This window comes from Myotis myotis, unplaced genomic scaffold (assembly GCF_014108235.1).
Source record: "Myotis myotis isolate mMyoMyo1 unplaced genomic scaffold, mMyoMyo1.p scaffold_m19_p_1, whole genome shotgun sequence".
Classification (NCBI taxonomy): Eukaryota; Metazoa; Chordata; class Mammalia; order Chiroptera; family Vespertilionidae; genus Myotis; species Myotis myotis.
The window spans coordinates 927750-950270 of record NW_023416313.1 but is presented as its reverse complement, the minus strand read 5'-3'; the positions used below and the strand labels follow the sequence as shown (position 1 = coordinate 950270).

Genomic DNA, 22521 nt, shown 5'->3' with positions numbered 1-22521 from the left:
GCTGACAATTCAGATACGCCAAAGAGAAGACATACAATTCTTCCTTTAAGTGAAAATGTATGTATTGTAAAGGAAAAAGTGTGTGTATAGGGTTCTGGTTTTTTTTAATAGAGTTGTATCTCTCCTATATTAATTTTTTTTAGAAATAGAAATATTCTGCTGTTAAATGTTTTTAAATTTTGTAGAACTTTGAATCAGCATTGTTAAAGCTGTAAGCTTAATATATGGGATAGCTAAGTCTATATTTGACTGTAAAGTAAAATTCTGCCACTCTGACTGTATTCCCTCATCATTTTCTACTATAGACTTTGAGACTTAATGTTCTTACTTAGACCACAGCAAATGTCAAGTCTCCTTGGCCCATTGTTCATTTTACAGACTGGGTCCTGGGGCCTCAGAATTTCTGCCAGACATTTCAGCACTGCTTTAACTTCAGTGTGACTTACACATGAATGACTTTCCAATGAAATTTCAAAATTCCTTAGAAGTGCTTGCTCAAAGGATGCATAATGCTTTTTTAAAACAATCCTCACCCAAGGAGTGAGGATATTTTTTCCACTGATTCTAGAGAGAGTGGGAGGGAGGGAGGTGGGGAGAGAGGGAGAAATGAGGTGACAGAGACACATCAATTAGTTGCCTCCCACACACGCTGCTACTGGCAGTGGGGATTGAACCTGCAACCCAGGTACATGCTCTTGACCAGGAATCAAACCTGAGCTCCCCCCTCCCCTTGTGCAGGCGAGGCTTTAACCACTGAGCCACACCCACCAGGACAGGTGCATAATGCTATTTTAATTACTTTCTTTGGTGTGAAAAAAATGGACTGTAATAGTCGGGATACAAGTACACAGTATTTGAACAAATAGAAGAGTTGGTATGAAATAATTTGAAGTAGCTCATCACTTATTGCATCAAATGCTTCTTTAATGCCTGATTTATACATGGCCTCTCTTCTATACCATGTGAGTTTTATAGAAAGATACAGATATTACTTAAGAATGACCTGCTCTTGATATCTAAAAACCTATAATATGATCTTTATGGAATTTTCAGCCATAACTGTCAGAAAATGGGTTGCATAGGTGACAGATGAGCCCTGATAATTTTTGTAATGCATTGAACAAAACTGTTTTGCCAATTATTGTATGTGTACATTATTTAAAATTTATGAAGTAAATCTTAATATGCTTGAAAAACATTTTCCCCCGATTCTACCTTGGACTAGGTAATGAAAAATTTTCTTTTCTCCAGCAATATGGAAAAGTATGTCACCTGTTTCCTGGTTAATGAAGTAAATTCTGTTAAGATTAGTGCCAAATATGTTAGATGACCAACCAGCTATTTGGTGATTTGTTCTGTGGCTTCCAGACCTTCATGTTCTCAGCCCAAGGGGCCCAGTATAGCTGAGCAGAGGGAGTGAAAGGATGTCAGGTGGTGTGTCATCATGCCAGTCAGTTAAAAATAACTATGTTATTAGGTTTGTATATTTGAAGACTATAATAACTGAAACTAGGAAGTATTCGAGTAAATTGCTTCACAAGTGGTTAACTAGAAAATACGTTCTTTGTTACTTATATATCACTAGAGGCCCAGTGCCTGAAATTCATGCACAGGTAGGGTCCCTGCCGGCTGCCGGCTGCCAGTCCGGGCTTCCCGTCCCTGGCTGCCGGCTGCTGGTGATCGTACTCCTGGTAGGTTGAACTCCCGAGGGGACACTGCATATTAGGCTTTTACAGATATAGATAATACCCCAAATGAGCCTCTAACCATTACTTAATTCTTACAATCCTATATGTAAAAGGGACAGTTTATATCTACTTGTGGTTTTTAATATAAAAATTTTTATGAAAGTACATAAAAAATTTCAGATTTCTTGTTTCTTATTTTGAAGGCTCAAAATTAATATATAAGTATTATGTTTATCTTATGTTTAGGATTTTATGAAAATGGAAAATTATGAGGCATTTGTAGGCTTTGATCTCTGTCAGATGCCACTTTCCAGTGTTGCTCAGAAGATTATGTCTGCTATGCATTCAGGTGATTTAGTGGAGTCTAAGAATTGGAGAGAGAGTGAAAAGAGTGAGTAATATTTATGAACCTTTCTGTCATTTGTTACTTTGGTGTTATTAATTCTTAAGACTAAGAGTTTGAAAATGAAATGTAGCAAAATTATTCTATAAAACTTAAATTGTGTGGGGAAGCTCCTGCCTACGAACAAGTGGCGTCCAGCTTTCCCTCACTTTACTTGCGTTCAATGATGACTGAGCTGCTGCTCCCTTAGCCCTTGTTTTTCAGTGTAACACTTCCTTGCCCCAGGCACTGCTGTCAGACATTCCCTTAGATCTCATCAGCTGTAAGTAACTTTAAAAGACATGGGCTCCTCCACAGTGCTTGTGCTTTAGCCTTAGCTCTCAAGTCATTGAACCTGTACACAGTACACCCAGCCCTCCATATCTGCAGTTCAACCAACTGCAGATAGAAATATTAGCAAAAAATTAAAATCCCAGAAAATTCCAGAAAGCAGCAAAACTTGAGTTTGACATGCACCCAGTACTATGTTGAGTCCTCCCAAATAAAATGATGTGTAGGCATACCCTGCTGTGGTCTTTATGCCAGCATAGGTTATATGTAAATACTATGGCATTTTATGTAAGGGATTTGAGTATCCATGGATTTTGGTAGCCCTGGGAGTCCTGGAACCCATCCCCTAATGATACTGGATGACTGTATTTGCTTACTGTATATGGTGGACAAGAGAAGTGTTTGTTTGTTTTTGTTTTCTAAGTTTTTTTGTGAATCCTCACCCGAGGATATTTTCTCCATTGATTTATTTTTTAAGAGGGAGGGAGAAAGAGAGAAACATTGATAAGAGAGACATCAATTGGTTGCCACCTGCATGTTCCCTGATGGGGACTGGGGATCGAACCTGCAACCCAGGTACGTGCCCTTGACCAGGAATCAAACCCGAGACCCTCTGTCTGCAGGCCAATGTTCTAACAACCACTGAACCAAACCTGCCAGGGCAAGAAGTGTTTTTGACGATTATATAAATATATATATATATATAGTACTGACATAGAAGTATGTAAACTCTTAGGGGGCAAAGGTTGGTGAATCTTTGTATATATATTCATGATGTGGTATAATATTAAAAGCTGTGACATGCTCATAAATGTGACTGAAATGTTTGGAACACTTTTCACTAGCAAAATAGTTTTTATTTTAAATTTGTAAGTCTGGGCCAATAGGTTGTTTGTGTCTTTTCTCCAGAGTAAGTTATAAGTGACTGAGATATAATTGAGTAATTATATTGAGATGAAATAATTGAGAGTATTGACAAACAGTGCAAACACTGTTATAAATGCAGTTTCTTAATTAAGATATAATCGCACTTAACACTTCGCTCCATTTATATTCAGGCATCTGTTGCTTGTGTGTCTTATAAAAGTTACGAATAAAGTAACTGGTAAGGATTTTTGTTTGTGGACTACATACCTAGTGTTTTAGGGGGATGATGCTGGTGGTGGGAATAGTAACAAAAGACAAAAAGTTAATCATTGAAGAGCTTTCTCCTTTATTCTGTATAGATTTGTTCCGGGAGCCGGTCCATGCTTGCTGTTTCAAGGGACCTGGCATATATGGCATACTGTTCTTAATATGTTTGCTCACCTTCTTGGCACTATGTGTTTTAACCAAGGTCTCTGAGAAAGGTTGTTTCCCCAGGTAGGGATTTTCCCCTGAAGTTAGGGAGGGAATAAAACCTCTTAACTAAGTGCTAGGTGGGTAATTAATCACTTTAACTACGAAAAATCATGCTTAAGCTACATAATCTTTACTCCCTGGAATGGAGATAAGAAACTCCCTAACCTTTGAAATAGAGATTGATAGGATTGAATCAACTGGTATAAATACAGATGTAATAAGACAGCAAGACACAGAACTTAGAATACGGAACCAAGAGAGACAGAACCTAGGCACAGAACCTACACAGAACGTTCTCTAGAGACAGAAGAACTTCACTGGAGAGAACATGGCAAAAGATACTGGACAGAAACTGGCCTCAGAACCTAGAGACAGAACCTAGCGAGAGAACATGGCAAAAGATCCTGGACTGAACCTGACTACAGAAATTGGCAAGAGAACCTGACTAGAACCTGGTGACTGAACCTGGCTGGAGAACCTGGACAGAACCTGGCTGGGGAACCTAGCAAGAGAACATGGACACAGAACCTGGCTGGAGATCCTAAGCAGAACCTCTCTGGAGATCGAGACCAGAACTTGGCTGGAGATCCTGGCTAGGCTGCTGATCAACTGAACGCTGTCTCCGTGTCATTCCTTCTTCGCCGACTCCGTCCACACCTTTGGGAACCCCTGGACATGCTGGGGTTGGACCCCGGCATATGGCGCCCGAACAGGGACCCCTAGGTAAGCGCCCGGCACTCGGGACGGATAGGACTCCACCATAGGAAGAGGGTGGATAGTCTTCGCCGACTCCGTCCACACCTATTGGGAACCCCTGGACCCGCTGGGGTTGGACCCCGGCAGATTTGCTTCCTAAAAGGCAGTGTGCACTTACAGGTGGAATTGTGCCCCTTTAGTAACGGGTCAGGAAATGCCACTAGTAGGTAGTTACAACGGGAGTCTCTGGAGGAAAATTTCACCCAGCTCACAAACTCTCTCGTCATAGTCTTAAAACACCCTGTTAGATCCCTAGTTTTTATAAATTTATTGAGAAGACAGATAATAGAAAAATAAGTTTTTATTTTTTGTCAGGTGTTTTTGATTTGGAAAAAGTGGGTTTTCACAAGGATTCTGTTATCTGTTGTCAGGTAACACCATCACTGCAAACTTAGTGACTAAAAACAACACATTTGATATCTCACAGTTTTTGTGGGTTGGGAGCCGGGCACAGCTTAGAGGAGGCATCTGCAAGGCTATGGTGCAGGTGTCAGCCAGACCTGGAGTCTCATCTGAGGCTCAAATGAAGCATTCGCTTCCAAGTTCACACGGCAGAATTCACTTCTTGGCAGAATTCAGTTCCTTTTACGTAATTATGACCATAGGCACCTTTTCATCATATAGGCGCTTGCTTTTTCAAAGCCAGCAAGAGTGTGTCCCTAGCAAGACTGACATTAGTTTTATGTGGCATAATCACAAATATCCTGTCCTTTATTCTGTTGTTTAGAAGTGAGTCAGCAAGTCGCATCTGCACTTGGGGGAAGGAGTTTACAGGGACATGAATACTAGGAGGCATGGGTCATGGGACCGACCACCTTAGAGTCTGTCTGCCACTGAGTCTCACCAGTTTTATTTCACCAGAGGCCCGGTGCACAAATTTGTGCACTAGTGGGGTCCCTTGGTCTGGCCTGCAGGATTGAGCTGAAACCAGCTCTCTGACATCCCCTGAGGGCTCCCTGATTGCAAGAGGGCGCAGGCTAGGCCGAGGGACCCCACCGGTGCACAATTGGGGCCGGGGAGGGACGCAGGAGGTTGGCCAGCTGGGGAGGGGCCATGGGAGGGCTCGAGGGAGTGTCCAGCTCGTCTCTCTCAGTCCTGATCAGCTGGACCCCAGCAGCAAGCTCACCTACCAGCCCCCTGGTGGTCAGTGCGCATCATCGCGAGCAACTGAGTGGCCTTAGCATATCATTAGCATATTACACTTTGGTTGACTGGACGACCGGACACTTGGCATATTAGGCTTTTATTATATAGGATAGGAATTTGAATTAAAGTTGGATTGCTTGTGGGTTACTGATGAATGATGCTGGATGTAAGACCTAATGATTCTTGGGTTCTTTGTCACATGCTGTGCTGTTCTTATCTCTTAAAAGCATTTAACTTCTGAAAACGCATTTCATACCAAGTACATACCAAACTTGCACTCAGAAATCAATGAGAATAAGCTACAGCCCTAACTAGTTTGGCTCAGTGGATAGAGCAGTGATGGTGAACTTATGACACGCGTGTCAGAGGTGACATGCGAACTCATTTTTTTGGTTGATTTTTCTTTGTTAAATGGCATTTAAATATATAAAATAAATATCAAAAATATAAATCTTTGTTTTACTATGGTTGCAAATATCAAAAAATTTCTATATGTGACACGGCACCAGAGTTAAGTTAGGGTTTTTCAAGATGCTGACACACCGAGCTCAAAAAGTTCGCCATCACTGGGATAGAGTGTCGGCCTACGGAATGAAGGGTCCCAGGTTCAATTCCGGTCAAGGGCATGTACCTTGGTTGCAGGCACATCCCCAGTAGGAGGTGTGCAGGAGGCAGCTGATTGATGTTTCTCTCTCATCGATGTTTCTAACTCTCTATCCCTCTCTCTTCCTCTCTGTAAAAAATCAATAAAATACATAATTTTTAAAAAGCTACAAATACTTGGTTTATAAACACTAAAGTAAAAGCAAACATTATTGTTATATGTCACTTTGGGGTCTACTTTTCTGATCTGCTAAACTACTTGAGGTACCTTGAGATACATATTCAGTAAGGATTGGACTGCATAAACTTTTTGCAAGATTGATCTCTTATTTTAAAACCCTTTGCCGAGAGGAAGAAAAAAAGATGCAAAAACTAAAAATACGACTTAATACCCTCTCCTTGCTCAGCAGTAACCATTATCCTGACGTTTTATGGCAACCTTTTCTCATGTCTTAATCACGGGCATTTTGTATTGCTCCAAAAGCCTTTTGGCAAAAACTATGTGTTTGCCACACCAGAGTCCTTCCGTTCTGCGGCACACGATCAGACTGCATGGCTCAGTCTTCTTACGGTCAGGTGTGGCCAAGTGGCAGGTTCCTGTCAGTGGTACGTGCGTGCCATTTCCAGGGTAGGCCTGAGAACATCCAGTTTGCTTCCTAGCTGGCCACCTCTTGCCTTCCCTCCAGTTGCAACCTGAAACAACTCCTTCCCAGCCCTGCAGATGATAACAGTATCCTAGCGGATCGTGGAACTCCATGTTGGACAGAAGTGGGTCCCAGAGTTTTTTCATGAGCAGCTGCACCACCAGCTGAGGCTACTCACCTCGACCTGAGAAATAAACCTGCTCTTTGTTCTTTAAGCCATTATATTGTATTGCTGGGTCTTTTGTGAAGAGTAGTTCAGCTTTTTACCCTAATTCATACACTTTTTTTTTTTTTTTTTTTATTGATTAAGATATTACATATGTGTCCTTGTCCCCACGTTACCCTCTACCCCCCACCCCCCCCACCCCCGCTCATGCCCTCACCCCCCCGTTGTCCATGTCCATTGGTTAGGCCTATATGCTTGCATATAGGTCCTTTGGTTGATCTTTCCCCCTTACCCCCACCCTCCCCTACCTTCCCTCCAAGTCCCGACAGTCCAATCAATGCCTCTCCGTCTCTGGATCAGTCCTTGTTCATCAGCTTATGTTGTTCATTATATTCCACAAATGAGTGAGATCCTGTGGTATTTATCCGCTCTCAAGTTCCATCCATGCTGTGGCAAATGGTAAGAGTTCCTTTTTCTTCTTCCTCTTCTTAAAGAATACCTTTCAGCATTTCATATAATGCTGGTTTGGTGGTGATGAACTCCTTTAGCTTTTTCTTATCCGTGAAGCTCTTTATCTGACCTTCTATTCTGAATGATAGCTTTGCTGGATAAAGTAATCTTGGTTGCAGGTTCTTGCTATTCATCACTTTGAATATTTCTTGCCAGTCTCTTCTGGCCTGCATGGTTTCTGTTGAGAAATCAGCTGACAGTCGTATGGGTACTCCCTTGTAGGTAACTGACTGTCTTTCTCTTGCTGCTTTTAAGATTCTCTCTTTATCTTTTGCTCTTGGCATTTTAATTATGATGTGTCTTGGTGTGGTCCTCCTTGGATTCCTTTTGTTTGGGGTTCTCTGCGCTTCCTGGACTTGTAAGTCCATTTCTTTCACCAGGTAGGGGAAGTTTTCTGTCATTATTTCTTCAAAAAGGTTTTCAATATCTTGCCCTCTCTCTCCTTCTGGTACCCCTATAATTCTGATGTTGGTACGCTTGAAGTTGTCCCAGAGGTTCCTTACACTATCTTCATATTTTTGGAATCTCTTTTCTTTTTTCTTTTTCGGTTGGGTATTTTTTGTTTCTTTGTATTTCAAATCTTTGACTTGATTCTTGGGATCCTCTTTTCTGCTGCTGGATCTCTGTAAATTATTCTTTATTTCAGTCAGTGTATGCTTAATTTCTAGTTGGTCCTTTTTCATGTCCTCCATGGTCTCCCTATACTTATTGAGGGATTCATTAAATTTATCGGCGGTTTCCATAAAATTCTTGAAAAACCTTATAACCGTGGCCTTAAACTCTATATCCAATCGTTTGCTTTCCTCCATTTCTGCCATTTGTGACCTGTTTCTTTGTCTCCGCATTTTGGCAGCTTCCCTGTGTTGATAGAGTGGCCCTGTGCGCCAGGTGTCCTGTAGGGCCCAGTAGCTCAGCCTCCCCAGTTACCTGGGGTGGACACTCTTGGTGCACTCTTGGTGCCTTGGTTGTTGTAGAATCACTGGGAGGAATTGACCTCCAGGCCAATTGGCTGTGAGAATCAGCTGTGTCTAAAGTGGGAGAACTTCTGTGCTGAAGACACCCTTCTGGGGCAAGACTTGCTTCAGTGGGGCTTTGGTGCTCACTGAGTCTGCTCCCTGAGTGCGTCCCTTATGGATCTGAGGAGTTGCAGTCTGGATGAACCCCCTCTGACCACTGGGTACAGTGGCTCCTGGATCTAAGGAGGTGCTAATTCAGCCTCTGCCTGAGGCCACACAGCAGGAGCCACGAAGAGGCTCAGCTGTGAAGCAATGCAAGCCGCTGCGGGGCCTTGGGCCTTCTCTTGGAAGTTCCAGGTCTGCCTGGTTCGGCTGCAGTTAGGTACATTCACATGCAAAAGCCTCTGCCGCAGCCTGGGTGGGGCGGGGTCTCAGGGAGTCAGAGGGCGGAGAAAGCGGCCATGGCCGATTCTCCGCCCGGAGTCGCGCGTCTCAGTGTTCCGGTAACGGCTGCAAGCACCTCTGAGGGAAAGCCGCCCTCAAGTTCGCTCGCTGCCGGACAGACCAGCTTCTCCCCGTATGAGACCTGGGTCCCCAGAGACTTCCCGGAACCGGAGTTCAGAGCCGTCGGGAGTTTGTGATTCAAAAAGACAGCCGCGTCCTCAGGCGCCACCCCCTTTCCTCGCGCGCGCGCGCGCCGCCGTACCTCTACACTTCACCTCCGCAGCGCCTCTGGCTCTCAGCGTGCTTTTCTTTCCTTCTAGTTGTAGAATTTACACTCAGCCAGCCTTTCTGTTGTTCTGGATGATGTTTGCTCGGTCCTTTGCGGTAATTTTCAATTGTTGTGTGAGGCAATAATTTCCCGGTGTTTACCTATGCCGCCATCTTAGTTGCTCCCTAATTCATACACTTTTAAACTAGATTCAGAATTGGGTTCATCTGACTTGAGTTTTCATTGGCATTTTATTGTTCAGTAATGCTACTGAAAGTCTTTGGTAAATACTGGGAGGAGGAGTTTTCAGGGTGATTTGGGGCTGACCTGGTGCTGTACATATGATTAAGAACATATTTATTAGAATACACCTGTGTTTTTTCTAAGTACCTATAGAGATCAAGTAATGTTTTCTAGCATACATTTATCCAGGTTCTTTTTTATTTAACTTGAGAGAGCTTAGAGGTGAATTTGGTGTTTTCTAGTAAAATAAAAATATTTTTACAGACATTGCAAATTAGGAGTTTGAGGCCCCTAGAGGTAGATATTTGTCAAAATCCAATTCATTTATGTGAAATGTTTATTTCCATCATCTCATGGAAATCTTTGCAATTTTAAGGACAGATAACAAAGTGACAAAATAGATCTATTTTGGTTATATTCATTCTCGTCAAGAGTATATGGATAAACGATTTATATTTTTATTTCTATCCCATAAACATAAAACTCTTATTTTCAGTCACAGCAAACCCTGCCAGGCGTTGATTTCAGTTCGCTCTGCCCTGCTTCAGGGCTGTTTTCTCTCTCCCTTGGATTTGCAGTAGTTTCCTAATTGCTGTTTGCCTTCATTTTGTTGCGTTTGGTCTTGCCTTTGTGAAAATTAGCTCAGCTCTTGTTCTTGCTCTCTGCACAATTTATCTTTGGAAACATCCCACGTACTCCTACAAGGCCCTTTTTAGTCGCCTGCCCTTTTTAGTCTCGTCCCTCCACTTCCTTTTTGCCACGTCCAGATTTGACTGTAACTTCCAAACCCGTGACATTCCCAACTTTCTACCTATCTTTTTTCTTTCCTTCACTCACAGCTGAGTAGTGAAATCGGCATTTTACTAGGTTCTGCCCAAATACTTCATCGTCAGCTTGCGGCTCAGTTTAGAGAATTACTGTGAAGTGTTTTGGGTGCTTTAACTGTTGCTCTGCTCCCCTGAGCTCCCAGTAAACTTCCTGCGGGCACAGCTCAGTCCGGTTCCCAGGGACCCTGATCTGCTGCAGCTGGTGCCGGGAGCGGTGTGAGAAAGCAGACATGGTGTCCTGGAGGTTGGGCCCTCAGGTAGGCCAGCCCGGTGACGTCATAGCAGCTGTAGTTGGAATGCCAAGGGGGGCGGCGCAGCTACAATGGTCACTGGGGGTACCAGTGGCCGCTATTGCCCTGGCTGCTGGGACACCGTGGAATTGGGGACCGTGGCTGCGAATAATACTCCTTTGGGAAGAGACAGGCTGAGCGTGAATACTTAGCAATGAAAGGCTAAATGTGATAACCAGAGGGCTTCCCTGGGAGCCTACAAGCAGACCACCTGCAGCCACGGCCACGGCTTAGTCTGAAGGCGTGTGGAGCCGGGAGCTCCGAGAAGGTTGGATTCTCACTCAGCCCTGGCAGGTGTGCTGCCTCAAGGTCAGGCCGTGGTCCGGAAGAGGGCCAGGCCCTGAGATGTGCATTGAAATCTTGCGTTCCAGGCATCTCTGGCACCTGCACAAGTGGCTCCTCCTCTGTTAAAGGCTGGTGTTCCAGCCCCGCACACAACAAGCTTGTCCTGAAAAAAGAATTCCTGCTCCCTCAGGAACCGCCTCCTTCTCTCCTGGCCATTGAGTCATCGTAACCCGGCACAGGTACCGGGCCTGCTGAGGGCGTGTGTGGATGTGCGGGTGACAACAAGTGTGATCTGAACAGGGAGCACTTAAAGCATGTTCACTAGTAATGGGATTCGCTACCAAGGAGCAGCAGCAGGCTGAGGATTATGGTGCTAGCGGGCACGGGGAGCAGCTGCTGAAGGACGGAACTAAGTGAGAAAGACTCGGCCAGGTGACGTCCCCAGCCTGTCACCTGTCCCAGGACAGGCACTGTGGGCTCTTACGGAGTAACTGTGAGTCTGGGTGGAGGCTGGGTGTGGCCCAACAGCATGGCACTCCTCTTCACCAGGGCTGGTCTAGCTATTGCGTCACCGAATGTTCAACCTTCCAACACAGACCAAGTGCTCATCCCAGTGGCATCACCCTTTGAGGAAAAAGTCACTTGCTGGCAAGGTGATAGCACTGAGCCCCTTGTGCCCCCAAAGGCGCAGAGGTTGGTCTTGACCGGAATGGACACATTTCAGGCCTGGGCTTGCAGGGCCTCCGTGAGCTCTGGTATCGGCTCCAGACTGGTCCACGGACACAGACTCCGCTTAGCAGCACGTTAGACGTGGGGACCGCTTTACAGGGGAGGGGCTGCAGTGGGCATGATCATGGGACACACGCTCCCTCACAGCTCCACACCATGAGCGCCACTCCAGTGGAGCAGGGAGTGGCCTGTAGCAGGCACAGCTCGGGCGCCAGCCTGGGGAGGACGCCTCTCAGAGATGGCGCAGGACCCTCCCGGGTGCAGTGGATACTGTACATCAGTGGCCACGACGGTGCCGTGTCTCCCATGTGTACAATTACGGGGTCAGAACCAAAAGGTGGAAGTAGGTGTGGCCCTGCGTTCCAACAGTCTGGGTCCTACAGGTTGTCCTGACTCCCCGAGGGGCAGCCCACCAGTGGCACAGGAAGGGTACCACTCCATTCCAAGGTCCAGCTGCCACCCAGTCATTCCAAGTTCCTTATGTGAAGAGCCTGGCAGGCAAGGAATGCCATCTCCATCTGATGGACCTCCTGGTCATGTTAGGGCTGCTGTCACTAGTATATGATGGGGGCAGGGAAGCATGTACTTGGCACCAAGGTGAGAAGGTTGGCCACCTCTCGGTCCCCTGCCCACATTTCACAGCACACACGTCGGCCCCGGCCTGAGGAAGGCATGGTGACCACTGGCTCACTCTCGGGTGAGGGGTTGGTCACTCCGTCAGTAAGGTACCTAGGCCGCCAGAGGTGCTCAGCCAGGGTGAGGGACCTTCGGATGGTTGCAGAAGAGGGAGACGAGCCAAAACCGGTTTGGCTCAGTGGATAGAGCGTCGGCCTGCGGACTGAAAGGTCCCAGGTTCGATTCCGGTCAAGGGCATGTACCTGGGTTGCGGGCATATCCCAGTAGGAGATGTGCAGGAGACAGCTGATCGATGTTTCTCTCTCATTGATGTTTCTAGCTCTCTCTCTCCCTTCCTCTCTGTAAAAAATCAATAAAATATATTAAAAAGAAAAAGAGGGAGACGAATGGCATTTGCAGCCTGGAGGCGAGCTGCAGTGCCGCTGCCCTTCCTTTTAAAAGTTTCCCCCCAGGAAGAGGCACAGAATCCGGAAGAAGCTGCTCAGAATGATCTGCAGCCAGTGGCTGTGCGCCGCAGGCAGTGAGCCGAGTGTGGGACTAGCGTGGTGGGCGCGGGGGGGGGGGGGGGGGGGGGGGGGGGGGGGGGGGCGCCAGGGCTGGGTCCTTGCTGGTAGGCTGCTCACACAGCGCCTCCTGCTGACCGCCTCAGCCGCAGAGAAACTGGCCCAAGGACTTCCCACACGGCTTTCCCAGGAGCAAACAATCCAGTGCCTGGTGGGTGCTGAGGATGAGGCCCAGCTCCCTAGACCCAACAGGGGCAACTCTGCAGGGCCACGGCAGCTCCCTGTGACGGCACCTGCACTCACCTGCAGATGTCGGTGCTGAGAGGGCTTCCCAGGAACCTTTCTGAACAGAAACTTTCCTCTCCTACATGGCCACTGGGGGCAACACCTGGGCAGTGCATGCGTGTAACGTGCACAAATGGGGAGGTTTGGTCACTCACTTTAAAAATGGGATCACATTTTCACTGATTTCTGCATCTCCAAGTCAACTGATACTGCTTCAAGCCATTCTTTCAATGGCTATGTGCTTCAGAGTTGGACGTTACATAATTTATTCATCGACTTCCCTCCTGACTGGCATCAGTCCTTTGCCATAAAGCAATACTGCCATAAACATTTTGATTTAAAATATTTACTGTTGCATATATTTCTATGAAACAGCCAGGAGTGAGGTTGTTTGGTTAGATGACTTATATATTTATATATTTTGTCTGTTTTTTAAATTGAGGTTACACACACCTCATCTATCCTAGGGTTATAGCTCAAAATTTCACAAACTGAACACCCCTGTATCCTTCACCCAAAAAGCAAGAAATAGCACATCATTGGCCCAAGAGGCCCATCTTTGCTCTCTTGGGATCAGTCCATTTCTTCCCAACTCCTAAAGGTGCTGCATATATTTTTTATTTTAATGAGTGTTGGCAGTTTGCTTCCCAAAAAGATTCTAACTACAGCAGGTCCTCAAATAACACTTTTTTGTCATCACTTCGATGCGGCGCCACAGGAACTTAACTCTTGTCTATTGCGATTGGTTGGCAGTACAGTTGGTTTTGTTATACAGCATCTGGCTTAAAGTCGCAGAACCGATGGATGATGTTAAGTGAGGACTTACCGTAGCCACATTTCTACCAGCAATGCATGAAACTACCTATCCCCATCCATCTCCAATTATATTGGTTTTCATTTTCCTGGCTGCGCATGAGTGTGAGCATTGTGCCCTGTTTGCTCGCTTTGGGGGATTTGCTATTTTGTGTATTGCCTTTCCTACCGTTTACTCCTTTTTCTCTTAAGTTGTCTTTTTCGTCCAGGTGTAAGACTTGTTGTAGAATGCAGGTATTAATCCTTTGTCGTTTTCGTCCCAAGTAGTTTTCCCAATGTATTATTTTCTTTTCGAAGTGGTGCTGGTTGTACCACCCCTATTTCTTAATGTGTCCTTTGCTACTTAATTGAAACACCATCTTTGTTGTATAGTAAAGTCTCGTGAGTCTTGGGGTCAGTTTCTGGATTTTTTCTAGAGATCTTTTCTTCTACTCCTATTCAAATACCATATGGATTTGATTATAGTGGCTTTATAGTGTATTCTGGTCATCTGGCAAGGCAAGTCTTTCACTTTTGTGACTTTGCTTGTCTATTTTCAGATATTTAACATTTCATTATTTTTTCAATTAAAAGAGCCCTGTAAGGTCTCTGATTGACTCTGCATTAAGTTGGTGTTTGGAAGAATTAAACATTTTGCATATATCCCAATGCTATGTCTTTCCATTTGCATAGATATTGTTTTATGCCATTTCATAAGATTTTAAGGTGTGTTTTTTAAAAAGGTCTTTTTCAAAAATATATTTTTACTGATTTCAGAGAAGAAGGGAGAGGGAGAGAGAGATAGAAACATCAATGATGAGAGAGAATCATTGATTGGCTGCCTCCTGCATGTCCCCTACTGGGGATTGAGCTCGCAACCCTTGCTTGTGCCCTGACCGGGAATCGAACCGTGACCTCCTGGTTCATAGGTCGATGCTCAATCACTGAGCCACGGGCAAGGTTTTATGTTTTAATCATTGAGTGCCTAGTCTCTTTCTTATAAACTTATCCTAAGTATAACATTTTTTTTGTAAGTGAAAGTGTTCCCTTCATTTGCATTTCTTGGTCGTTATCTATCATTGCCACAGAGGCAACGTACATCACAGTGGTTTGAGCACAGACTCCTGAGTCATGTTGCCTGGGGGTGGATCCACATTCTAACACTGATCAGCCCAGGCTTATTAAAATGAAAGAAAGCTAAATTTAAATCAGAAGTTTGTAGTAATGATGTTTTACTGAATCTCTCATTGTTCCATTGCAATACTATTCAGCCTAAGAATTTCCTCAAAACTTTAATACTTACTAGGTTTCTTACAAGCGTTTTCAGAATCAACTATTCAAATATAAATGCCAGGTAGTAATTTTAATAAACATTTCACGATTACATGAATCTGCCTCCAGTTAATTTGAAGATACTTAACATAAAAATGTCCCTCACCATGGTACTAGGCATTTTGATTGTGAATTTTATTATGTTGTTTTAAGTAAGTAAATAATGAGTAAGTAGCACAACTGTAGAGATTATTTTCAATATTCACTGATTATGTGACTTAGATTTCAGTGATTTGTTAATGCCTCGTGTTTCTTTTTTGTGTTTTTAAAGCTGCAGAAGTGGTAAACAAACCCAGTGTTATGTATTCAGTACTACCTGAAGATGGGAAGAATCAAACACTGGAAAAAATGGTAAGTCATTACAAATGTGAATAATTATAACAGATAACCTTCGCTTATGGAAGGTTATGTTAAGTGTCTACTATATGCTAGGCACTGTAGATACAATGGTTTGTTTTTAAACATATTTTTATTCATCTCAGAGAGGAAGGGAGAGGGAGAGAGAGAGATAGAAACATCAGTGATGAGGGAGAACCATTGATCGGCTGTCTCCTGCATGCTCCACACTGGGATCAAACCTGCACCCAGGCATGTGTCCTGACTGGAAATCAGACCGTGACTTCCTGCTCAACCATTGGGGCACTGCAGCCGGGCAATACAGTGGTTTTTAAAAGTTGGGGGGGGGGGTGGATATTGTTCTTCAGGAGCTTTTGGGTTAATTCATATGAGGAGAAGAGGAAGACAGAAGTATGAAGGGTTTCTACGACAAGGTGTGTTAAGTGTCACGAGGAAGTCAGTTCCAAACAGCAGGAGAGTCATCTAACCCAGGCTTTGTGCTATTCCAGCTGGCTTTTTCTGGGTGGTATGAAGAGAAGTCTGGGATGTCTTTCTTTTAATTATGAAAATTATACCTGAGTTGATATCTAAAGTGTGATTAGGAGATGGTCAGCCATTAGAGAGTTGGGGAAGGACTCTGAGAACGCTTTTCAGATTAAGGGAAGAGAGCTTGAAACTTTTGGATAGTGGAAATAAAGAGAAGTTCAGAAAGGAACGGGCATAAAATTCACAGTAGGCATTACATGGTTTGGGCTTGAGGGGAGAGAGAGAAGAGGCCATATCACTACAGGCCTCGTCTATGAAACAGGTGGAGGCCGCACAGTGGTTAAGGGAATGAACTGTGAAGCCAGCTACTATGTTCAAATCCCAGGCCAACTTGATGTAATCTCAACTCCCTGTAGTTAAATAGGACCCGTCCCTGGGTTGTTCCTGGGTTGCCAGGGTGATAATTTACCCGGAAGTAGAGGGAGAGATGCCTTTGACAGAAAACGGGTTAGTAAGGGAGTGGGAGTGCTCTCTCCACGGTGTTCAAACTGTGCTTCTTGGATCCCGGAGGCAGAGGTCCTCAAACATTTTTGTGTCCTTTCTCTCTAAAGAATTTTGAAAAGACATGGACCTTCTGCCATTTCTAAGTTGACATTTAAAGGGTTCATCACAAATTTTGTAAGTTTCATGGGGTATGATTTCTGGTGTATTGATAATATTGACATTTTAAAAACTGTATGTCATTGTCTAGAACAGGGGTGGGCAAACTTTTTGACTCGAGGGCCACAATGGGTTCTTAAACTAGACCGGAGCTCTGGAACAAAAGCATGGATGGAGTGTTTGTGTGAACTAATATAAATTCAAAGTAAACATCATTATATAAAAGGGTACGGTCTTTTTTTTCAATAGTTTTATTCATTTCAAACGGGCCGGATCTGGCCCGCGGGCCATAGTTTGCCCACGGCTGGTCTAGAATATATCCACTAAAATCTAAATACTTCCTATACCCTGGTAACTTATCACCCATAATCATCCTTTTAAAAAAATACTTCAGCAAGACATTCTTCAACAATCTGAATTTTTAAACTTTCCTTTTCTCCATAAATGCCTTTTTAAAAAAAAAAAATTTCTATTGATTTTTAGAGAGAGAAGAAGGGAGAGGGATAGAGAGATGGAAACATCAATGAGAAAGAAGCATCATAGATTGGCTGCCTACTGCACACCCCGCACTGGGGATCAAGTCCTGACCGGGAATCGAATGGTGACCTCTCGGTTCCTGGGTCGATGTTCAGCCACTGAGCCACACTGGCTGGGCTGCACTCCTTTCTTTGTATACACCTCCACAGATTTATAATGTAATATAATGTTACGCTTGAAAATCTCTGCTTGAAAACTTCATAATACTTCTCTACTATACAAATGAGCATATATTAAACTTTTCTGTGATCCTATTACCAAGTGTTAAAACTTTTCTTTCAAAATTATTTAAAAGTACTATTAGTATATGGTTGTTTAAAACAACATAAATATATCATAAAACCTAAAAAATAAACGTTAAAATAACATTTTATTGTACATGAATCCCATAATGAAATGGATAGGCATAGCTCCCCCCCTCTCCCCCCCCCCCCGCTCAGTTGGTCTGTGATTCTTTGAATGGACATCACATACTGCTAGATCGAGGCAGAGTCTTGCTGCTGAGCCATATTTTAAATAAATTTTTAGTAGATAGATTAACATATCAAATAGTTGTGGCAGTTTCAGTTTCTCTATAAAGACCTTTACTTGGAAGTTGTGAATTTTTTAAAAAATATATTTTATTGATTTTTTACAGAGAGGAAGGGAGAGGGATAGAGAGTTAGAAACATCGATGAGAGAGAAACATTGATCAGCTGCCTCCTGCACACTCCCCACTGGGTATGTGCCTGCAACCAAGGTACATGCCCTTGACCGGCATCGAACCTGGGACCCTTGAGTCTGCAGGCCGATGCTCTATCCACTGAGCCAAACCGGTTAGGGCGGAAGTTGTGAATTTTTAACCTTCAGTCTTCTGCACATCTGAACTTACTCCTGTCCATGGCTTCTCTGGTCACTTGCACAAGTCCTGCACAGGCTGTGGTTGCAGATTTTTTGAGCTCCCGCCTGTGATTCACACATGTGCTCCTGCCTGGGTTGAAAGGGTGTCTGCTCTGGAAGACACTGTGTCATTCACTAGACAGCTGGATCTAGAATGCGAAGCTGTGTTCCCACTTCACTTTAGATGCGCCTTATAGATCTCTGTCTTACAGATCCATATGCTAATGAAATGTTTTCCACTTTTCCATAGGATCTTCATTCTTTCACAAGCCAGACATCAAGTGCTTCCCTCAGACTCTCTCAGTCCTCCAGTATCAGACTCACAGATCAGCTGTTTACTGAGCAAAGACAGAACATCAGCTCATGGGCTCCTTCCAGCTGTCCAACTCCACAGTGTAACCAAGCGGCTTCAGTTCTACAGGAGAAGGAACATAAAAGAAAACACTTCCTAAAACAATATCTAAATAATGAAAATAAAGAAAACATGAATCTTAAAAGAAAACATATTACATGTCATAATTCACCGGAGAAAATGAGTAAACATACAGCATTGAAAGAAGATGCTGAGGAGGTAGAAGCCGCCCTGAATTCCGGGAACTCGGGGGCGTTCAGAAACCAGTTCTGTGACATCAGGCATTTGGATGATTTGGAGAAAAGCCAGCTGATCGAAATGCTCAGACAGGCAGTATCCCTGGTGGTAACTCTGATGTACAAGGATGGTTCAACCCAACTAAGAGCTGACCAGGTTAGTAAACCGTGTGGCTTTTGTTTGTTTTGTTTTTCTGGCACCATAAGAGAAACCCATGTTTCTAGTGTCTGATTTTAATGGGAGAGCTAGAAATAAGATTTTATTGATAATGCATAGTGTTTTTTAAAATATATTTTTATTGATTTCAGAGAGGAAAGGAGAGAGAGAGAGAGAGAGAGAGAGAGAGAGAGAGAGAGGGAAACATCAACGATGAAAGAGAATCATTGATCAGAATTGAACCCAGGACCCTTCAGTCCACAGGCTGCCACTCTATCCACTGAGCTAAACTGGCTAAGGTGGTCTTTTTTTATTTTAGTCATTTGAGTGGATGTGACATGGTGTTTCATTTTGGTTTTAAATGGCATTTCCCTAATATATGATGACATTGAGCATCTTCTCATGTGCTGATTGGACATTTGTACATCTTCTTTGGTAAATGGTCCATTCAAATCTTTTGCTCATTTTTTAAAATGAAAAGTTTTTTTAACTATTGTAGAGGTCCCCGAATTTTCACCCCTTTTCCCACCTCCACCCACCCCCGCCTCCCCTGCCTTGGCCTTCACCACACTGTTGTCCATGTCCGTGGGAAATGCATATATGTTCTTTAGCCAATCTCTTTACCTTCTTTATCCAGTCACCCCCACACCCCTCCCCTCTGGGACCTGCCGGTATGTTCCATGTTTCCATGCTTCTGGTTCCATTTTGTTCGTCAGTTTATTTTGTTCATTAGATTCCACATATCAATGATATCATATGGTATTTGTCTTTCTTTGAGTGACTTATTTTACTTAGCATAATACTATCTAGGTCTATCCATGCTATTGCAAAGAATAAGAGTTCCTTCTTTTTCATAATCACACTAGAGCAGTGGTTCTCAACCTTCCTAATTCCGCGACCCTTTAATACAGTTCCTCATGTTATGGTGACCCTCAACCATAAAATTATTTTCGTTGCTACTTCATAACTGTAATTTTGCTACTGTTATGAATCGTAATGTAAATATCTGATATGCAGGATGTATTTTCATTGTTACAAATTGAACATCATTAAAGCATAGTGATTAATCACAAAAACAATATGTAATTATATATGTGTTTTCCGATGGTCTTAGGCGACCCCTGTGAAAGGGTCATTCGACCCCCAAAGGGGTCACGACCCACAGGTTGAGAACCACAGCACTAGAGGCTAGTGCAGGAAATTTGTGCACAGGTAGGGTCCCTAGGCCTGGCTGGAGATCAGGGCCGATCTGTGGGTTGACTGGCGGGGTGATTGGGGCTCCCACTCACACCCACCTTGACCTAGCGCTGCCTGCTCGCTGGCCCCTCCCCTCGCCACCGCCGCCAGTCGCCTCCCTCTGTAGGGTGACCAGCAGGGCGATGGTGGGGGTCCTCCCTGCTTGCACCTGCCTTGGCTGTTCTGGCGCTGTCGGCTTGCCGGCCCTGTCCCCCGCCACCACCAGTCAGGGCCTGCGACTGGGGGCAGCTCCTACATTGAGTGTCTGCCCCCTAGTGGTCAGTGCACGTCATAGCGACCGGTCATTCCACCGTTTAGTTGATTTGAATATTAGGATTTTATATAGATAGAAGATAGTATTCCATGGTTTTAAGTATACCACAACTTTTGTTTCCACTCATCTGCTGATGGGCACTTGGGCTGTTTCCAGATCTTGGCTATTGTAAATAATGCTGCTATGAGCATAGGGATGTAATTTTCTTTATGTTTTTTGTACTTGGGGTGTGTTGATCTTCTTGGTTCTACAGATTAACTTGGGAAAATTGACATTCAGTTTTTGGTACTCCAGGTGGGACATGAATGACATTTTTATTATTTCAGGTTTTGTAATCTTTGAGCATGGTATGTCTCTCAGTTACTTAGGTCTTCTCTGATTTCTTTCACCAGTGTTTTGTGACTTTCAGCATATACATCCTGTACATATTATGATGATTCCTAAGTATTTCATTTTTTAGAATAATTATTAAAAACGATAATTTTTATACAAGTTCAGTTTTACATGTTTATTTTTTTTAATCTTTATTGTTGAGCTTATTATAGATGAACATGTTATTGTTAGTGTATCAGAATGCAATTGGTTTTATTGTTTTGATCTTGTATCCTGCAACCTTGGTAAGTTTTTCTGTAGATTCCTTTGGGTTTTCTATGCAGACAGTTGTATCATCTGTAAATAGAGACAGTATAATTCTTCCTTTCTGATTTATATGTCTTTTATTTCTCTTTCCTGTTGTATCCTTAGCACTGGCTAAGACTTATATTTTGATGGTAAATAGGAAGTGAAAGGGCGAGGACTACGCCCTCCACCTTGCCCCAAGGTAAGGGCTACGCCCTCCACCTTGCCCCAGGGTAAGGGCTATGCCCTCCATCTTACCTTGGCCATGTGCTCAGCAAGGCTTCTTCCTGGAAGCCAAGCCGATGCTGGCCACGCCCAGGATTTCTCTGGACTGGCCAATGATAGTCAAGGGAAGTGCACACCGTCACTATGACCACATCCTGTGTAATGAGACACCGACTCGCGCCTGGCCAATCGGCAGAGCCCACAGTCCTTTCTCCTCCCCTTACCCCAACCCCCTATAAAACCTCTCTCCACACAGAGTTTTCTCTCTCTCTGCCACCTGCTGCTGTGCCAGTAAGGGGGGCAGGGGAGCCAAACCTAGGTTTGAAATAAATGACTCTTTGCTTTTGCATCGGACTCGCTGGCTCCCTGTGGGTTCTTGGGAATCTTGAAATCTGGGCACAACAGAAGGAGACTAGATTTGGAGAGTAAGATTGCCGGGAGCCGGTCCATGCTTGCTGTTTCAAGGGACCTGGCATATATGCCATACTGCTCTTAATATGTTTGCTCACCTTCTTGGCACTATGTGTTTTAACCAAGGTCACCTCTCTGAGAAAGGTTGTTTCCCCAGGTAGGGATTTTCCCCTGAAGTTAGGGAGGGAATAAAACCCCTTAAGTAAGTGCCAGGCGGGTAGTTAATCACTTTAACTACGAACAATCATGCTCAAGCTACATAATCTTTACTCCCTGGAATGGAGATAAGAAACGCCCTAACCTTTGGAATAGAGATTGATAGGATTGGAATCAACTGGTATAAATACAGATGTAACAAGACAACAGGATACAGAACCCAGACACAGAACCTACACAGAACCTAGAGACAGAAGAACTTCGCTGGAGAGAACATGGCAAAAGATCCTGGACAGAAACTGGCCACAGAACCTAGAGATAGAACCTAGCGAGAGAACCTGGCTGAAGATCCTAGAGACAGAACCTGGCTACAGAACCTGGATAGAACATGGCAAGAGAACCTGACTAGAACCTGGTGACTGAACCTGGCTGGAGAACCTGGACAGAACCTGGCTGGAGAACCTAGCGAGAGAACATGGCTACAGAACCTGGCTGGAGATCCTAACCAGAACTTCGCTGGAGACCCTGACCAGAACTTGGCTAGAGATCCTGGCTAGGCTGCTGATCAACTGAACACTGTCTCCGTGTCATTCCTTCTTCGCTGACTCCGTCCACACCTTTGGGGACCCCTGGACCTGCTGGGGTGGGACCCCAGCATAAGATCATGGGCCTGGTTTCTGGCCTTGATTGTTATTAAAGAGCTGTTCATTGACAAATTTAACTTTAGGCCTTTTCTGTCTTTTTTAAAAATATATCTTTTATTGATTTTTACAGAGAGGAAAGGAGAGGGATAGAGAGTTAGAAACATCGATGAGAGAGAAACATCGATCAGCTGCCTCCT

General features: G+C 44.1%; 1 protein-coding gene across 1 annotated transcript in view; it reads left to right on the top strand.

Moving 5' to 3' along the window:
• The first annotated feature begins 690 nt into the window (after window positions 1–690).
• Window positions 691–22521, top strand: part of POLN (DNA polymerase nu) — a 95915-nt gene continuing 74084 nt past the window's right edge. The window contains exons 1-3 of the mRNA XM_036326961.1: window positions 691–2079; window positions 15389–15468; window positions 18266–18760. Of these exons, the coding sequence (XP_036182854.1) occupies window positions 1941–2079; window positions 15389–15468; window positions 18266–18760 (714 nt within the window). The 5' untranslated portion in view covers window positions 691–1940. The remainder of the gene's footprint in view (window positions 2080–15388; window positions 15469–18265; window positions 18761–22521) is intronic.